This window comes from Cynocephalus volans, chromosome 10, assembly GCF_027409185.1.
Source record: "Cynocephalus volans isolate mCynVol1 chromosome 10, mCynVol1.pri, whole genome shotgun sequence".
NCBI classification, from domain to species: domain Eukaryota; kingdom Metazoa; phylum Chordata; class Mammalia; order Dermoptera; family Cynocephalidae; genus Cynocephalus; species Cynocephalus volans.
In genome coordinates, this window is record NC_084469.1 from 52,716,759 (window position 1) to 52,733,089 (window position 16,331).

General features: G+C 50.1%; 2 protein-coding genes across 5 annotated transcripts; one reads left to right on the top strand and one right to left on the bottom strand.

Annotated features, from left to right (window-relative positions):
- Positions 1-643: 643 nt before the first annotated feature.
- ERCC1 (ERCC excision repair 1, endonuclease non-catalytic subunit) lies at positions 644-14,091 on the top strand. 4 transcript variants are annotated; one of them, XM_063112332.1, is made up of 10 exons: positions 644-757; positions 1,211-1,315; positions 2,389-2,604; positions 4,996-5,099; positions 5,903-6,002; positions 7,273-7,349; positions 11,707-11,806; positions 13,308-13,379; positions 13,597-13,665; positions 13,989-14,091. In XM_063112332.1, exons 2-10 carry the CDS (start codon positions 1,211-1,213, stop codon positions 14,037-14,039), a joined length of 894 nt encoding a protein of 297 aa, XP_062968402.1. In that variant the 5' UTR covers positions 644-757; the 3' UTR covers positions 14,040-14,091. The 4 variants fall into 4 exon arrangements, with proteins under 4 accessions (XP_062968402.1, XP_062968405.1, XP_062968404.1 ...); XM_063112335.1 differs by having other exon boundaries at positions 7,276-7,349; XM_063112334.1 differs by lacking the exon at positions 644-757 and adding an exon at positions 879-899.
- POLR1G (RNA polymerase I subunit G) lies at positions 13,924-16,311 on the bottom strand. The gene is made up of 3 exons (XM_063112331.1): positions 16,240-16,311; positions 15,729-15,870; positions 13,924-15,555 (listed from the first exon to the last, which is right to left on the bottom strand). The coding sequence occupies exons 1-3, from the start codon at positions 16,283-16,285 to the stop codon at positions 14,205-14,207; spliced, it is 1,539 nt and encodes a 512-aa protein (XP_062968401.1). The 5' UTR covers positions 16,286-16,311; the 3' UTR covers positions 13,924-14,204.
- Positions 16,312-16,331: the final 20 nt, after the last annotated feature.

Here is a 16,331-nt window from a genome sequence, read left to right on the forward strand (position 1 = left end):
CAGAGAGCTGCAAGTTAGAACACTGTGATACTATCCTTTCAGGAAATGACTAATAGCAACTCATCAACCAGGTCTCTGCTCAGTTGTCCATTCCTCCAGGAAGCCCTTCCTGACTCCTGGGTTTGGTCAGGCGCCCTCGCACGGCCCTCTCCCATCCCAGCCCTGCGCACTCTGGGTCTTGGCTGTTTGGGAATGTGTCTTTCTCTCTCATTGGACTGTAAGCCCCGGAGGGCAGCGCGGGGTTGTCGTTGGCCACTGCTGTGTCCCTAGCGCCGCCCCTCACAGCGCCGGGAACAGAGGAGGTGCTTGGGAAATATGTGTGGAATAAATAAACGAAAGGGGAAACTGAGGACAAGTCAATGGCAGAGTTAGAATTCAAACCCAAGTCTCTCCGTACTGACAGGAGGGACCAAGTTTGATCTCCTACCATCTCTTCTCCAATGAGCCCTGCCCGCAGCCCAGGCACACAAGAGGCGGTCAATAAGGGCACTGGAATTGAACCGCTTGGGAACCAGAGGCTCTCGGGCCGGTAGACCGACGCCTCTCTCCTCCCCAAACCTCCGCGGTCCTCCAGGACCATAGAGAGTTGCGCAGGGGCCGCCCTTCTCTATGCTCTACCCTCCTGGGGAGTGGTGAGGGCGGGCCCGGGAGACAGAGAGGCCGGAAGTGCGGCAAGCCCGGGCCGCGCTGGTCGCGCGGGCGGGGAAACGCCTTGATCTCCCTTCGGTCCTTTACTTGCGGCCTCTGGGCAAAGCAGGTGAGTCCTCGCGGTGCCAAGACCGCGAGTCAGGGACGAAGGGGCGGGAGATGGAGAGCACGGGTGGCGATTGGCAGCCGCAGAAGTCAATCACTGCAGTGTCTGAGAGATGGACAAGACAGGGCGAGAGGAGGGCGCCCAGGTACGAGCCTGGCGACCGGGCCAACTGAAGGCTGAGGACAGTGTGGGCGGAGCGGATAGAACCTGAGGGCCGCGAGGGGCGGGGCTAAAGAACACCTGGACCGGTAAGGGGCGGGGCGAGCCTAAGGTGGAGGATCAATGGGGCGGGCCCCGTAGAACCTCGGGCACTGGGTGTTTGGGACTTGACGCTATGGAATCCTGGGATTTTGGTGGCGGGGATGGCTGTGAGTGGGGTTTCTGCTGGAGGGATGGGAATGCAGACACCGATGTCTCATTCGTTCCTGCTGTCACGTTTTCTCTCTCGGGCTCCAGATGGACCCTGGAAAGAACGAGGAGGGGGTGCCACAACCTGCGGGGCCGCCCACAAAGAAGAAATTTGTCATACCTCTGGACGAGGATGAGGTCCCTCCTGCAGGGGTAGGACGAGGAGATGGGGGAACACTGGGAGGCTGGGGGTGTTGGGAGGAAGGGGGACAGGAAGGGGCCTATGGTGCCACAGTGTGGGTTAAAAGATGCTAGGGCCAGCGTCACCTTGGGAAAACAGCTCTCTGTCCTCTACAAGTCTCAGTTTACCCATGTGTAAAATGGCAGGTGGTTTAAAAGAGGGCTAAGGCAGAGGCTGCAAACTGGCTGCCAGCCCATGGCCCTGCGATATATTTTAACCTGACTAGCACCTTGGTTTTTCAGGAGGTGAGTTTGTTGCTGACATTTAAGAATTATAAGGTTTTGCAGTTTAAAATAAGTCTGCACTTTTGACATCTTTTGATAAATTGAAGTGTCTGGCTCCACTGAAATCTGCTTCCCACGGGAAAACAATCGGCTGGTGCTGAGTATTGGCTGTCACCCATGTGCTATGAAGAAAAAGAAAGGGGGCTAAGAATATAGGGTGTGATGGGGGAGAGGAGCTACTTTAGATAGGAAGGTCAGGGAGTGCCTCTCTGAGGACATCTTGACAGAATGTGAAAGAGGTGAAGGAATGAGCTGGGCGAGAGGGGCCAGCCAGTGCAAAGGCCCTGAGGTCGGAGAGAGCCTGTTTGAGGGCAGTAAGAAGGCCAGTGGGGCTGGAATAGAGAAAGCAAGGGGGAATGGTAGGAGGTGTGATCCCTGAGGTAAGGGAGCAGGGACAGATGTAGAGCTTTGTGGGCTATGGTGACAGCTTTGGCTTTTACCCTGAGGCAGGAGATACCCAAGGACTCTGAGCAGAGGAAGGACATGATAACTTGGTTTAGGGAGCAGACTGTAAGTGGTGACGGTGTAGTCAGGGAGCTAATGAGGAGGTGACTTCAGAGGTCCAAGGGAGAGATGATGGAGGCTGACGAGATGAGGAGAAGTGGCTGGGTTCAAATTTTGAGTTCCCACTCCTATAGCATTGCCTCTGGAAAACGCACTGGGTGGAAGGAGGATGGGCCAACACTGAGGAGAGGGGCGGGGCTCACAGGGGCTCACATCTTCTCTCCTAGGTCCCTTACAGCCTCTTTTCCTCCCCGTAGGCCAAGCTCTTATTCAAATCCACACGGAGCCTTGCCACCGTGGAGACCTCGGCCCAGGCAGCCCCTCAGACCTACGCCGAATATGCCATCTCACGGCCTCCAGGAGGAGCTGAAGCCACGTGCCCCACAGAGTCAGAACCCCAGCAAGGAGAGACCCCCAACCAGGCTCTGAAACCCGGGGCAAAATCCAACAGCATTATTGTGAGCCCCCGGCAGGTGAGAAGGGAGACGGAGAAGTGAGGCTTTGCGGTTTCTGGTGGGAAACACTGTTAGAGGGATGACTGTGGTGGGCAGTTGAAGGAGGTCTGAGTTCTAGCCACTTTATTCTTAGAGGTACCGTTCATTCATTCATTCATTCAACAACTGTGTGTGGGTTGAGGGTGCCCCAGCTCTTTTTAATGGGGCTGTGATTATGTTTGTGCAGCTATGTTTCCTGTCTCCAGGTTTGTTCATGTATTCAAAATGCATTAACTAACACAAGCCTGAGTTTGAATCCCTGCTCTGCCACTCAGTAGCTGTGTGATCTTGGGCAAGTGACTTAACCCATTAGTGCATTTAAATGGGGATTCTGGCCAGCCCCGTGGCTCACTCGGGAGAGTGCGGGGCTGGCAACGCTGAGGCCACAGGTTCGGATCCTACATAGGGATGGCCAGTGCAGAACACACCGAGGGTTGTGACCCCCTTACTGGTCATAAAAAAAAAAAAAAAAAAAAGATTTAAATGGGGATTTTTTCACTTATTTAGTTCACAAATATGTACACAGAGTGCCAAATGGTGTTCTTTGCTCTGAGGATCTAATGCTGGAAAGGAAACAGATAAAGTCTCTGTCACTGATGGAGCTGATGTTCTAGTGGGGAAAAGGGCAATATACAAAGATAATAATAGGACCCAAGCATGTGAAAAGATGCTCAACATTGTCAGCCATCAGAGAAATGTACATCAAATCCACAATGAGATACCACTCTGCACCCACTAGGAAGGCTGTAATCCAAAAGATTGACAATAACAAGTGTTGGCTATGATGTGGAGGAATTGGAACACTTGCACACTGTTGGTGGCATGGGGGAAAGGATGTAGGGCTTCCATGCCACCCCCCAGGAATGTGCACATGTTCAGCAGTCTGGAAGCTCTCTGAACCCTGGCCTTTTGGGTTTCTGTGGAGGCTTCCTTACATAGGCATGATTGGTTACATAATTGGCCCATGGTGAACAGCTTGATCGTCTGCCCGTCTCCCCTGCCCAGAGGTCGGGGGGTGAAGGTGGTGCATACGAGATGTTCTTGTCACCCAGGAAATTCCAAAGGATTTAGGAGCTCTGTGTCAGACATTATCACTCAGGAAATTACAAAGGTCTTAGGAGCGCTGTCTCAGGAATTAAGGCCAAAAACCAAATATTAGAACAAAAGATTCTCCTAGTACCCCCATCTACAAGGGATTCAGGAGCTTTGTGTCAGGAAGTGGAGGAGAGACCAAATATATGTTTCTTATTATATCACCGTATCACAGTGTCTGTGAGCACAGGGATCTTTGTCTTGGTCACTGCTGTATCCCAGCACTGAGACACATGGTATGTGCTCAACTAATACTTATTGAATGGATTAGAGCTTGAATTGCTCAAAGAGTTTCAGTCTTGGTCTGTAGAGTATGTTCATGGTAGAGCACGAGGGGGAATTCAGAGTGAAGAGTCTGCCGAGCAGACACCAGACTGTGGGAGTCACAGGCCACCCTGAGGAGCATGGGCTTCCTCCTGAGGGACCTGGGGAGCCAGGACAGGGTTTAGAGCAGGGGAGGGGCAGGTTAGTGCTTTAGGAAGATCCCTGTGGCTTCCATTTGGAGCTTGGCTAGGGAGGAGATGACACTGGGGCAGGAGGCCTGGAGGAAGTGGGTGGGGGCCTGGGCAGGGGATGTGGCAGTAGAGGAGGAGACATTCATGAGGGATGTTTATTACTTAATGAATTTTTTTTTTTTTTAAAGATGACTGGTAAGGGGATCCTAATCCTTGACTTGGTGTTGTCAGCACCAGGATCTCCCAAGTGAGCTAACTGGCCATCCCTATACAGGGATCCAAACCCATGGCCTTGGTGTTATCAGCACCGCACTCTCCCAAGTGAACCACGGGCCGGCCGTCATGAGGAATGTTTAGAAGGTAGAAGTCCCACCTGAGGACAAGGGGTAAAGAGAAGTGTCCAGGACAGGCCTGGGTCTGTGGACAGTGGGACTATCCCTGAGATGAGGCCGGGTGGAGGAACAGATGTGGGGCTCATGCTGACAGCAGTTTGGACATGGTGAGTGGACGTCCTGTGGGGAGGGTGGTGTCCAGCAGATCACAGGACACACAGATTGAGGCTGGGGAAGAGGGTGAACTGGAGACAGAACTGGAGACAGACCTGGAGACCTTCAGTAAAGGCCTGGGGCTGAGGGGAGAGGAGAGGCCTAAGGCAGAGCACCTCAGACATTCCAGGCTGAGAAGGAGGAGTCGGGAAGAGGAGGAGGGAGAAGCTGGAAAAGACCCGACACTAGCATGGAGGAGGGCAGGAGGTGTTGGGAAGAGGAGGCTGTGGTCCAAGTGTCATCCTTGTTGATGGCTTCTGCCCTTCCTCCCTCCCTAGAGGGGCAACCCCGTGCTGAAGTTTGTGCGCAATGTGCCCTGGGAGTTTGGTGATGTAATCCCCGACTATGTGCTGGGCCAGAGCACCTGTGCTCTCTTCCTCAGGTGAGCTCTGGGGCACCACCGCACCCTTCAGGAAGGGCACCCCATGAGGCCTGGGAGGGTTGTGTTCCGGTGTTCTGGGCATTCTGTTGGAGTCCTCTGGGCACATACCTGCTGGCTCTGGGCCTAGTTGTGGCCCTGCGTTGGAGGAAGGGGTCTTAGCCTGGAGGTGTCCAAAGCAACAAGAGTTGGGGGTGGGCAGGGGTTGGACTGCTGGGTCTGAGGGAGGAGGGGGCTGGGTCAGTTGTGTACCAGACAGCCCTGACTGGAGTTGACAAGAGCCAGGATTTCCCTAGCCTCCACCCTAGTTAAACAAGTTCCCTCTCCATTCCTGGGGCCCCTCTGCAGACAGGGCCAGAGGAAGCGAAACTTCTAAGTTCCCATCCTCACGCAGGCTGAGTGCTGCAGGCTGCTGGGCAGAGATGACCCTAGTTCCCCACACCCTGCCCTGCCAGCTTCCCAAGACCAGCTGTGCAGCATTTCCCTCTCTAGGGCCTCTGGCTCCTGTTCTTCCCCAGAAGCCCATGTCTCTTCCCCTCCTCCGTGAAAAAGCCAGGGGTCCAGCCTTCCAGGGAATCAAGCCAGGCAGCCCTCACTGCCAGTCCCCGCTGAGGCCCTTCAAAGAGGGACCTTGGGCAAGTCACTAAATCTCTCTGGGTCTCAGATCCCTGTAAGGCTGTCCACCTGTGCTGTGCTCATGGCTGCTGGTGTCCAAGCTGTCTGCATCCCAGTGAGAGTGCAGAAGGGCTTCTGTGGTCTCTGGGACACAGAGACCCCCAACCCTCCTTCTCTTCTGCCCCTGCCAGCCTCCGCTACCACAACCTCCACCCAGACTACATCCATGAGCGGCTGCAGAGCTTGGGGAAGAACTTCGCCCTGCGGGTCCTGCTCGTCCAGGTGGATGTGGTAAGCAGGGGTCACTCCCCAGCCAGCCTCGCTGTCCCCTCTGTGAAATAGGGTGTGTTGGGCCTCGTGGTTGTGAATCGCAATGTTGAATTCCTTCCAAGATGAAATGCATGTTAAAACTTCAGAGAGGAACCATTTTTCACATCTGAGATTGACACAGGTCACCAAGACACCCTATGTTGGCAAGGAGATGGGAGAGTAAACTGATCTGTCTCCTCCTTCCTCACATCCTCTTCAACTAGCCCCAGCCTTCTGCCACCTAACTATTTCTTGAAGCCATTTCATCCTCTCTGTCCCCACAGCCCCCGCCCCAATTCAGGCCCCTCCTCTCCTGTCTCAGTCCCAGCCTCCTTCCTGGTCTCATGACCTCCAGTCTTGACAGCTGATCTGTCCAAAGGAGTCTTCCTAAAGCACAGATCTTTTTTTTTTTTTTTTTTTTTTAATAAAAGATGACAGGTAAGGAGATCTTAACCCTTGACTTGGTGTTGTCAGCACCACGCTCTCACAAGTGAGCTAACCAGCCATCCCTATATAGGATCCAAACCCGTGGGCTTGGTGTTATCAGCACCACACTCTCCCAAGTGAGCCATCGGCCAGCCCCCTAAAGCACAGATCTTATGTCAGCCCTCCCATACTCAAAACCCTTCCATGCCTCCGCAGTACTCTAGGACAAAGCTCTGCTCCCCTCCGTGGCCCCTGAGGCGCTGCGTGATCTGACCTTCACCCAGCTCTCTGGGTTCACTTCTAAGCTTCCTCATGATCACCTTTTCACTTCACATCCTCCATCCCATATTGAGTAAACTACAATATCTCAAGCCCTCTTTCCCCTCCCATCTTTTGCACATGCTGTTCTCTATGTCTGGAATTTCTTTCCTCTCCTTTGTTTCCTTCACTCCTCCTCATCCTCCTTCAGGTCTCAGTGCAGATATCCCTTTCTCCAGGAAGCCCTCCCGGATCCCCCAGGCAGGCCAAGGTGCTCCTCTAGCTCCCCCATCCCAGCCCTGACCACTCCAGGTCATCACTGTCTGGGGACAGGTCTGTCCCACTCATCAGACTGTGAGCCCTGGGAAGGCTGAGTGCTGGGAGGGCAGAGCCAGGGCTGTCTCATCACTGCTGGGTCCTGGCACTGCCCAGCATAGGCTGGGTGTCCAGGAGCAGTTTAGGGAGTGTGAGTTGAGTAAAAGGCTCTTGGCATCTAAGCTACCGTGTTTTCAGGCTACAATTCCTCATTTTCTCCCAGGTCTCTGATTCTGATTTTCTTCTCCTCCAGAAGGATCCTCAGCAGGCACTCAAGGAGCTGGCTAAGATGTGCATCCTGGCCGACTGCACACTGGTCCTTGCCTGGAGGTGAGATCGAGGTACCCTCCCCCTGGTTCAGCCTCTATCCCAACTCGTTCTCCCTCCCTCACCCCACCCTGCCCAGCTCTTCCCTTCTTCTCCCATGAACTCCCTAGGTGAGCCTGCCCCAGGCACTGCATCTTTCTGGACCTTAATGTCCTCATCCGAAAATGGGTTCTCAATATCTCTCTTGCAGGGTTGTGGGCCCAAAAACAGGTGACATAGATGAGATTCTCAGGACCATACTATGCACTTATGAGTTAGGCATAAAATTTGGCTGAATAATTAATTCCATGTCTAGGTTTCTAAAGACTTTTAGATTGGCTCTCTATTTGGGAAGAAAAAAACATCCCTTCCTCACACCATAAACAGAATTAAATCCTGACAAATTGTAGCTTTAAACTTAAAAGAAAAACTACAATAAAAGTATTATGAGAAATCTTATGGGAGAATATTTTTTATAATCCTGAGGTAGTAATCAAATCTTCTAAAGCAAGATACAAAACCCAGAAGCAATAAAGGAAAAGATGGGCAGATTTTATTTATTTATTTTTCTCTTGGTGGCTGGTCAGTATGGGGATCTGAACCCATGACCTTGTCATTATAAGGCTGCACTCTAACCAACTGAGTTAACCAGCCGGCTCATGATTGGCTGATTTGAGAAAAGTAAAAATTTAAAACTTGTGGATGGCAAAAGATACCATAAAACACAATTGAAAAGCGGGTGAAAAATTAAGAAGAAATGCTTGCTATATATACATAAGAAAGACTTAAGATGCCTAATTTATATATGCATATAAAAATTATATTTATGTGTATGAATATTAAATATTAATTTATGAATACATTTTTATATTTAATGTTTTCATATAATTATATTAATATGTAATATACATATATTTATATGAATATGTTTAAGTACTTATTATATATAAAGAATCTCCTACACATCAATAAGAAAAAGCCTTTTTTTTTTTGGCAGCTGTCTGGTGCAGGGATCCAAATTCTTGACCTTGGTGTTACAAGAAAGAGCCCACTTTTTTAAAAGTCTAAATTTGGGGGCTGGAGGGTTAGCTCAGTTGGTAGACTGTGGTATTGCAACACCAAGGTCAAGGGTTTGGATCCCCAACCTGGCCAACTGCCAACAACAAAACAAAATTTTAAAAAGTCTAAGTTCTTAACAGGTAATCATAGAAATACATGTTGCCAAAAACACATGAAAAATTACCAACCACAAGATGGAGAGAACAAATTACGGTTATTAGAGTGGGGAGAAGAAGGGGGTGAAGGGGGGAGGGGGGATAGATAAGGGGCATAAAGAATAAGTATGATTCGTAACAATGAAAATGCTAATAAAAAATAAATTTTTTTAAATTTCAAATTAAGAAAAAAAAAAAAAAGGAAAAATTACCAACCACACAGGTAGAACTAAACAATGTCATGTTTTTATTTATGTAGAAAACAAACACAACAACAACGAAAGAACCTCACTGGCTAGCCGCCAAAAAAAAAAAGAAAAAACAAAAGAAACGCAAGCTCTGCGTACTGTGAATAAAGTGAAGGGGCTGTAAGAGCTCCAGACCCTGGGCATGTTCACCCCTGGGCAGGCTGTAAGGAGCTGGCAGTAAGGACACGGGGCCTTTTATTCTCTGCTTTTATTTTTCTGGAAAATATATAACAGTTAAACAATAGGTAACATGTTCTCACAGTTCAAAAATTGAAAGCACGTACGGGCCATCCACAAAAACAAAACAAACAAAAATCCCCACAAAACCTGAAAAAACAAAAATCAAGAGCAATATAAAAATGGTTTACACTGAGAAATCCCTACCATGCCTACCCTTCCACTCTGTCCCTCTAGCCTACGGGTAGCCACTGTGGTTGGTGTCTTGGTTTCCTGCCAGTGTGGCTGTAAACACAACATGTGAATACGTCTTAGTTTTCCTGTCTTAGGCAGAAGTCAGCGCACGACAGATGCCGTTCTATGCCTTGCCTTTTTATGTAATTATATGTCTGGAAGTCTCTTCCATCTCATTACTGAGAGTGGCCTCATTCTTTTCTTTAGCTGTATAGTATTCCAGTATAGAGAATGTCCACGTTCTTTTTTCTTTTTTTAAATGAATAGGCTTTATTTTTTTAGACCAGTTTTAGGTTTACAGAGAAATCAATCCACAAAGTCGAGAGTGCCCATATATCTCTTCTCCCCCAGCAGTTTCCCCTATTACTTGTATTAATTAGTGTAGTACATTTTTTATAACTGATGAACCAATGTTTATACACTATTATTAACTAAAGTCCATAGTCTACATGAAGGTTCTTTCTTTGTGTTGTACAATCTGTGGCTTTTGACAAAGATATAATGATGTGCCCGTCATGACTCTATCACATGGAATAGCTTCACTGCCCTAAAAGTCTGTCGTTCCACCTGTTCATCCCTCCCTCCCTCCTTCCTCCCAGCAAATTCCTGGCAACCATTGATCTTTTTATTGTCCCTATAGACTTGCCTTTTCCAGAATGTCCTATACTTGAAATTATACAGTATGTATGTAGCCTTTTCAGATTGGCCTCTTTACTTAGCAATATGTATTTGAGGTTTCTCCATATCCTTTCATGGCTGGGTAGTTCATTTCTTTTTATTGCTGAATAATATTTCATTATCCAGATCCACACTATGCAGAGCTGCATAGTATTGCATCATGCAGATGGACCAGGTCAATCCCTATTGGTGGATTGGTGGACATCTGGGTAGTTTCCCCTTTTGCTGTTACCAGCTACACTCCCACTTCTGCCCAGGTGTATCTGCAGGACAGAACCTCAGGAGTGGGTTTTTAGACCAAAGAGTAAATGTATTTGTAATTTTGTGTTCTGCCTAGGGGTGTGTAACTATACTGTTTGACTATTTGGAAAAATGTATTTATGTATTAGTTGTACATTTAAAAAAACCAAGTATAAAAATTGTTCATATTCTTGTTTTTTTTTTTTTGTGGTTGGCTGGTATGGGGATCTGAACCCTTGACCTGGTGTCACAAGGCCACTCTCTAACCAAAAAATCACTCATATTCTGTGCGAAGTAACACAGTGTACGTAGTGTTAAGAGACAGACCTACTATGGGGACTGTCCCTCTTCCTCACCAGCTGTATAATCTGGGCAAGTGACTCACCTCCACTGGTCAGTCACAGTTTCTCCTTCTGCATAATGGTTTGAAAATAATAACTGCCTGACAGGATCTCCCAGGGGAGTCTGGAAGCTTCTTCATGTAAAGGGCTTAGCATGGTGTCTGGCCACATAGTCAAGAATATTCCCCATGTCTTTACATCCAGACTGTGGAATATTTTGCAGCCATTAAATAAGCAAGCTCTCTCTGCTGACAAAGAAAGGTGCACTGATTGTGTGGTGGATGGAAAAAAGGAAACTATAGAGCTGGACATGCAGTGTGCTAACTTGCATATGCCAAACAGATTATTAATAGCAATAACAGTAATCCCCCCTGCAATGAAAGAAAAGCAAAAAAGCTTGGAAAAGTCACATGGAAAAAATAGAACTGGAAAAATGTTTCTTTTAAAAATAACAGACACTGATTACTATCTATATTTTGAAAGCTAAGAAAATGCCTCAAGATAAACACTTTATTTTCTTCAACTCAACTCACTGTTCTTAAGTTCCAGAGAGAAAAAACGCCAGCATTCCCTGGTGCTAATGAACTTGTTACTTTACTCTGCTCTCATAGACTTTTAGCTGCTTTTGAAAGTTAATTATGTGTCAAAAAACAGTGCTTAATGTGAAAATGAGTTAGCTGCTATGAAAGATTCAGCAGTGTGCATAGCTTTTCTTTTGAAGGTGTGTTACATTAAAAACCTTCGAAAGCTGTGTTTTTCTTGGTGGTGGGAAACTGAATACTTCACAGGGTTGTCTTCCAGTGTTGCTGGTTTTCCTCCCTCTCAAACCCAGTGCAAATGCTCTGTGCAGCTAATTTCCTTCCAGAATAGCCTGTTTACAGGCTTCTAAGTGCCAGGCCCGGCTCTGAGCACTTACAGAGCATTTTAGGTGTTCAGTATTCTTCACAGTTCTCCCATCTACCTCACTTTACAGATGAGAAAACTGAGGCCCAGAGAGATCAAATCACTGGTCCAGGGTCACCCCAGATGGGAAGGGGTGTCAGGCTCCCAAGCTCTGGTCCTTGACCAGAAAAGATGTGTAAAGGTACACCCAGCAGCAGATAGCACTAGGGGGCACTTAAGGAGGGTCCTGGGTACTTTCATTTTTCTGTATGTTAGAGTTTGGAATCTTTAGCATCAATAATTGCTACTATTGTAATGAAGTGAATCTAAAACATGACTCACTGACCCGAGTGTCCTGTCACCCCAGCCCCGAGGAAGCTGGGCGCTACCTGGAGACCTACAAGGCCTATGAGCAGAAGCCAGCAGACATCCTGATGGAGAAGCTGGAGCAAGACTTTGTCTCCCGGGTGAGGCTGCCTCACCTCCCTCCTGGGCACCTCCCATCCCTGTCTGGGCCTCCCCCCAGCTCCATCTTCCTCCCAGGCTTCCCCCAGCTCCTGGGTGGTTGAGCTAGAATTCTGATGTTCACGACATGTCAATCCATCCCTCAGGCCTCTCCTCCCCCACCCAGTTCTCCCCTACAGCAGCTAGAGGGGTCTTCCTAAAGGCAAACCTAATCCTGCCCTCCCCAGCTCAAAACCCTCCAATGGCTCCCCAGTGCCCTAAGGGAAAGCCCAGCCTTCTTTGCGTTCTCTACAAGGGCCCGTCTGGCCCAGCAGCCCTGTGGTCCCCACTGCCCTGCATTCTGTTACACTGTATTGTCCCAAGCCTAGCTTGCTCCTCTAAACATTCTGTTCCCCTTGCCCAATTACCTGCCTGATTCCATCTTTTACACCTCAGCTCTGATGCTCCCTTGTCTAGGAAGCCCTCCCTGATCCCCAGGCCAGGTCAAGTGTGCCCACTGAGCTCCCCTATCTCAGCCCTGTCCACCTGGGTCATCACTATCTGGAACTGACTTGTCTTCCCAACTGGAGTGGAGAGCAGAACAGGACAGGGCTGGAGATATCTTGGTCCCTGCTGTGTCCCCAGCACCACCCAGCACTCAATGAGTGCTCAAAGATTGCTGAATGAATTGATGAATCCCCTGCCATTTATGCTTTTCCTGAGGATTCTTCTGGGATGAGATAACAAGCCAGAGGGCCTGCTGGACAGTCAAAGCCTTGTGTCAATAGCTCTTGCATCTGAAGCTCTTACATTGTGCTAGGCACATCAGCTCAACAACTGGGTTTACAGCCACCTACTGGGGAAAGTACTCTGAAAATTCCCATCTCATGGAGGAGGAAGGGAGTGAAGTAACTCACCCAAGGTCACACAGCCAGGAACTGGCAGGGCTGGGATTGGAACTGAGACAGCCAATACTCAGGCCACGTGGGCCATCACTCAGTAATGTTATCACCACCATGAGCTGGGCAGCATCCTTTGCTGCACTCCAGTGATGTCCACAGCCACCCCTGAGTACTGTGGATACTATTAGGATCTTCATTTGCCCAAAAATGGAGCCCAGAGAGGGCAGTTTCCTTGCCCTGACTCTTGCAGGGATAGCAGTGGGGCTGGTTTTGAATCCAGTTCTGACTTCAGAGCCTTCCCCTGGACAGAACCAGCTCAAGATAAATGGCATTTATCTTATCAGGTGACCAATACCCTCTCAGCTAGTTGGGGATCACTCTGAGGTGATCTTTTAATCAGTTAAAAAAAAAACAAAAAAAAACGCTGGCCGGTTAACTCAGTTGGTTAGAGCACAGGTTATAACACCAAAGTCAAGGGTTCGGTCAAGGTCAAAGCATTTACTGAGCATCTCCTGCATACTAAGCAGTCTGGGGACACAGAAGTGACCCAGCCCTGCCCTCAGGCTCAGTCTTGCTGGCCTTTCCTCACCCAACACACTTCTGCTTCCTCCTCCCCTTCCAGGTAACTGAATGTCTGACCACCGTGAAGTCAGTCAACAAAACGGACTGTCAGACCCTCCTGGCCACTTTTGGAGTAAGGAACAGCTCTCCTACACTGATTGGCACTTCTGCCTCCTTGCCTTTCCTAAGAAGCCCCTCACCCATTTCTTCCATCTCCTTGCCCACCCCTGACCCTTCATGCCTCCCCTACCTTCCCTTAGGCTCTTAAGACTATCTTAGGCCCCTCATCAGCTGGGCAGGGCAGGGTTTTGTACTGACCTCCCCTGACCCCTAGCTTCCACCTTCCTCAGTCTCTGGAACAGCTCATAACTGCATCGCGGGAGGATTTGGCCTTGTGCCCAGGCCTGGGTCCCCAGAAGGTAAGAACTCTAAGAAAGAACTTGAAGTGTTAGGGTCATGAGGGAACTCCAAATAAACAGGATGTCAGATCCTAAAGTTTTAAGGTTTTGGAAGGCCCATAGTGCCTCTCTTACAGATAGGGAAACTGAAGCCCAAGAGGGTGGGGACCAACCCAATCTCACAGACAGCCTGGGATAGGATCCATATTGGACTACTTCCCTCCTAGACCACAGAGCCTGCTCCAAGCTGGGAGGAAAAAAAAAACCAAAAACTCACTCTGGATGTACCAAACAAAAGGCTCGTTTAATGACTGGTTCCTCATTTCTTTCTCTCTGTGTCCCAGGCCCGGAGGCTGTTTGATGTCCTACATGAGCCCTTCTTGAAAGTGCCCTGATGACCTCCGCTGCCAAGGAGTCCCCCGTGTAATAATAAAGCATTTTTGCAGTCCAGGCTCCTGCTGGGTTTGCTGGTGCAATCGCTGGGGAGGGGTTCTTGTGCTCTCACCTTCTGATGGCCCCCAGTAGCCACCATCAGCTTCCCTCAGTTTTCTCCAGGGAGACTACAAAGGGTCCTGCTGCAGCTTCTTCCGCTTCTTCTCCCGTCCTTCCATAGGAGCCACCTCCCCAGACTCCGGATTCAGCAGCAGCTCTGGCATCTCCTTTTGGGGTGCTGTCTCTGGCACCCAGCTTTCCCAGTCCTGCTTTTTCCTCTTCTTGGTGGATGCTGGAGCTGCCTTGGTCTCAAGCTCCACTGTCTCCCTTGGTGGGTCAGTCATCCCAGTCCCTGGCTCTGTCACTTTGCATCCTCTCTCTTTCTTCTTCTTCTTGGTGGATGCCGGCAGCTCAGGCTCCAGCACCTCTGTCCCTGGCTCCAGCACCTCTGTCCCTGGCTCCACCATGGCATTTTGCCACTTTTCTTTCTTCCTTTTCTTCTTGGTGGATGCCAGAGCTGTCTCAGCCTGAGGCTCAACTTCATCTGGCAGTTCAGGCTTCAGGTCTCCATGAAGCTCCAGAGGACTCACCTTTGGCTCCAGAGCCTCAGTCCCTGGCTCGGTCATCACATTTTGCCACTTTTCTTTTTTCCTCTTCTTCATGGGGGGCAGTGGGATGGCTTCCTCCTGTGGCTCAACCTTCACCTGCAGCTGTGACTCAACTATCATCCCCTCCACCCGCTCCATCCCCTCTGTCCCCTTTTGCTTCTTTCTCTTCTTGGTGGGGGATTGGACTGTCTCTTCCAGAGGCTCGGTTTTAACCACGAGTTCCAGCTCCACTGTCTTTTCTTCTGGCTCCGGCATCCCCACTTCTGGCTTGACTGTTTGTGCCCCTTTGGCCTTCTTCCTTTTCTTAGTGGTGGTTGGTAACAGCATTCCTGGAGATTCTGACATCTCAGCTGTGGGCTCTGTCACCTCTGGTTCTTTCAGCTGCTGCTTTTTCTTCTTCCCCACATGTGTTTCTGGGGACTCCAAAGCTGTATCTATCTCCAGGGCCCTGTACCCATTTACTGCCTCCCGAGTGACTGAAGCCTCTGGTGTCTGTCTCTTCTTTTTCTTCTTCCCTGAGGCGGGTGACTTTAGTGCCAACATTGACCCAGGCCCTGTGACTGGTGGGCTGCCTCCAAAGGCACAGAACCGAGGCCTCAGGCCAGGGGGAATCTGTGGTGGCGGACTTGATGAAATAGGCTGCAGAGGGGTCCTTGACAGGAATTCTTGAGGACCCTCAAAGATCCTTAGGCTGCCCTGGGGGGCTGGGGCACAGGTGAGTCCCCCTCCCGCCTTCGCTGAGGGGGCCAGCAGGGTTGCTTCTCCAGCTTGGGGGCCACTGCTGCTGAGGACCTGGTAGCGGTGCCGCTTGCCTGCCAACTTGCCCTTCACAATCTGGGAGCCAGAGAGGGGTACCAGCCGCCCATTGAGGCTGAGGGGAGAAAGGGGGAAATGCAGAGGCTTGGTCAGATCCTTTTGGTGGGACAGAGGAAAGGAGCTTAGAGGCAGCATTTCTGGGTTACTCAAAAATACTCCCCTAAATTTCCCCTAAGTTCAACCTCTGGGGTGGGGAGTATTCCCAGGAAGTGGTGTGGGGCCGCTCACCAGTCTGGGGTAAAGTCTGCAGGGGCCTGGATAAGCCACAGCTCCGTATCTGGGCCAGTCAGTGACTCCAAGGAGAAACGACGGTGTTCTGAGGCTGGAGGCATCACGGTAAAGCTGGCAGGACAAGAAAACCGAGCAGCACCTGTGGGGGAAGGGGAAACATGGATCTGTTCACATTTCCCTGCCAGTTCAATCCCCAGGAAACCTCTCGGTCTGTTGGTCCCAACCTCGTGAGCACTCCAACCCCTTACCCAGTCTATCCTCTCCGCACCTGTTCCCAGTGACGTCCCCACCCCACCGATCCAACCCCTGGGGGCGCCCTTCTCGCCATCAGTAGTCCCCCACAAGATACCCTGTTTCTATCCGAACTCCCGTCCCCCAGTATTGGGAGATACGCTGTATCCGCAGGACCTGTCTCTGGGGATGCCCTTTCTAACGCCCGAACTTTCCGGGGTGTCTCTTTTCCCTCTCATTAGCCCACCCACCGCGACCCGCCGACCCGCCCGCTCACCGCCGCACTGAGTCCCTTCCAGGACGGGACTCACACCACACGCCATCCCAGCAGCCAGGGCTGCTCCGACCCTGCTTCCCACCACGTGAGTC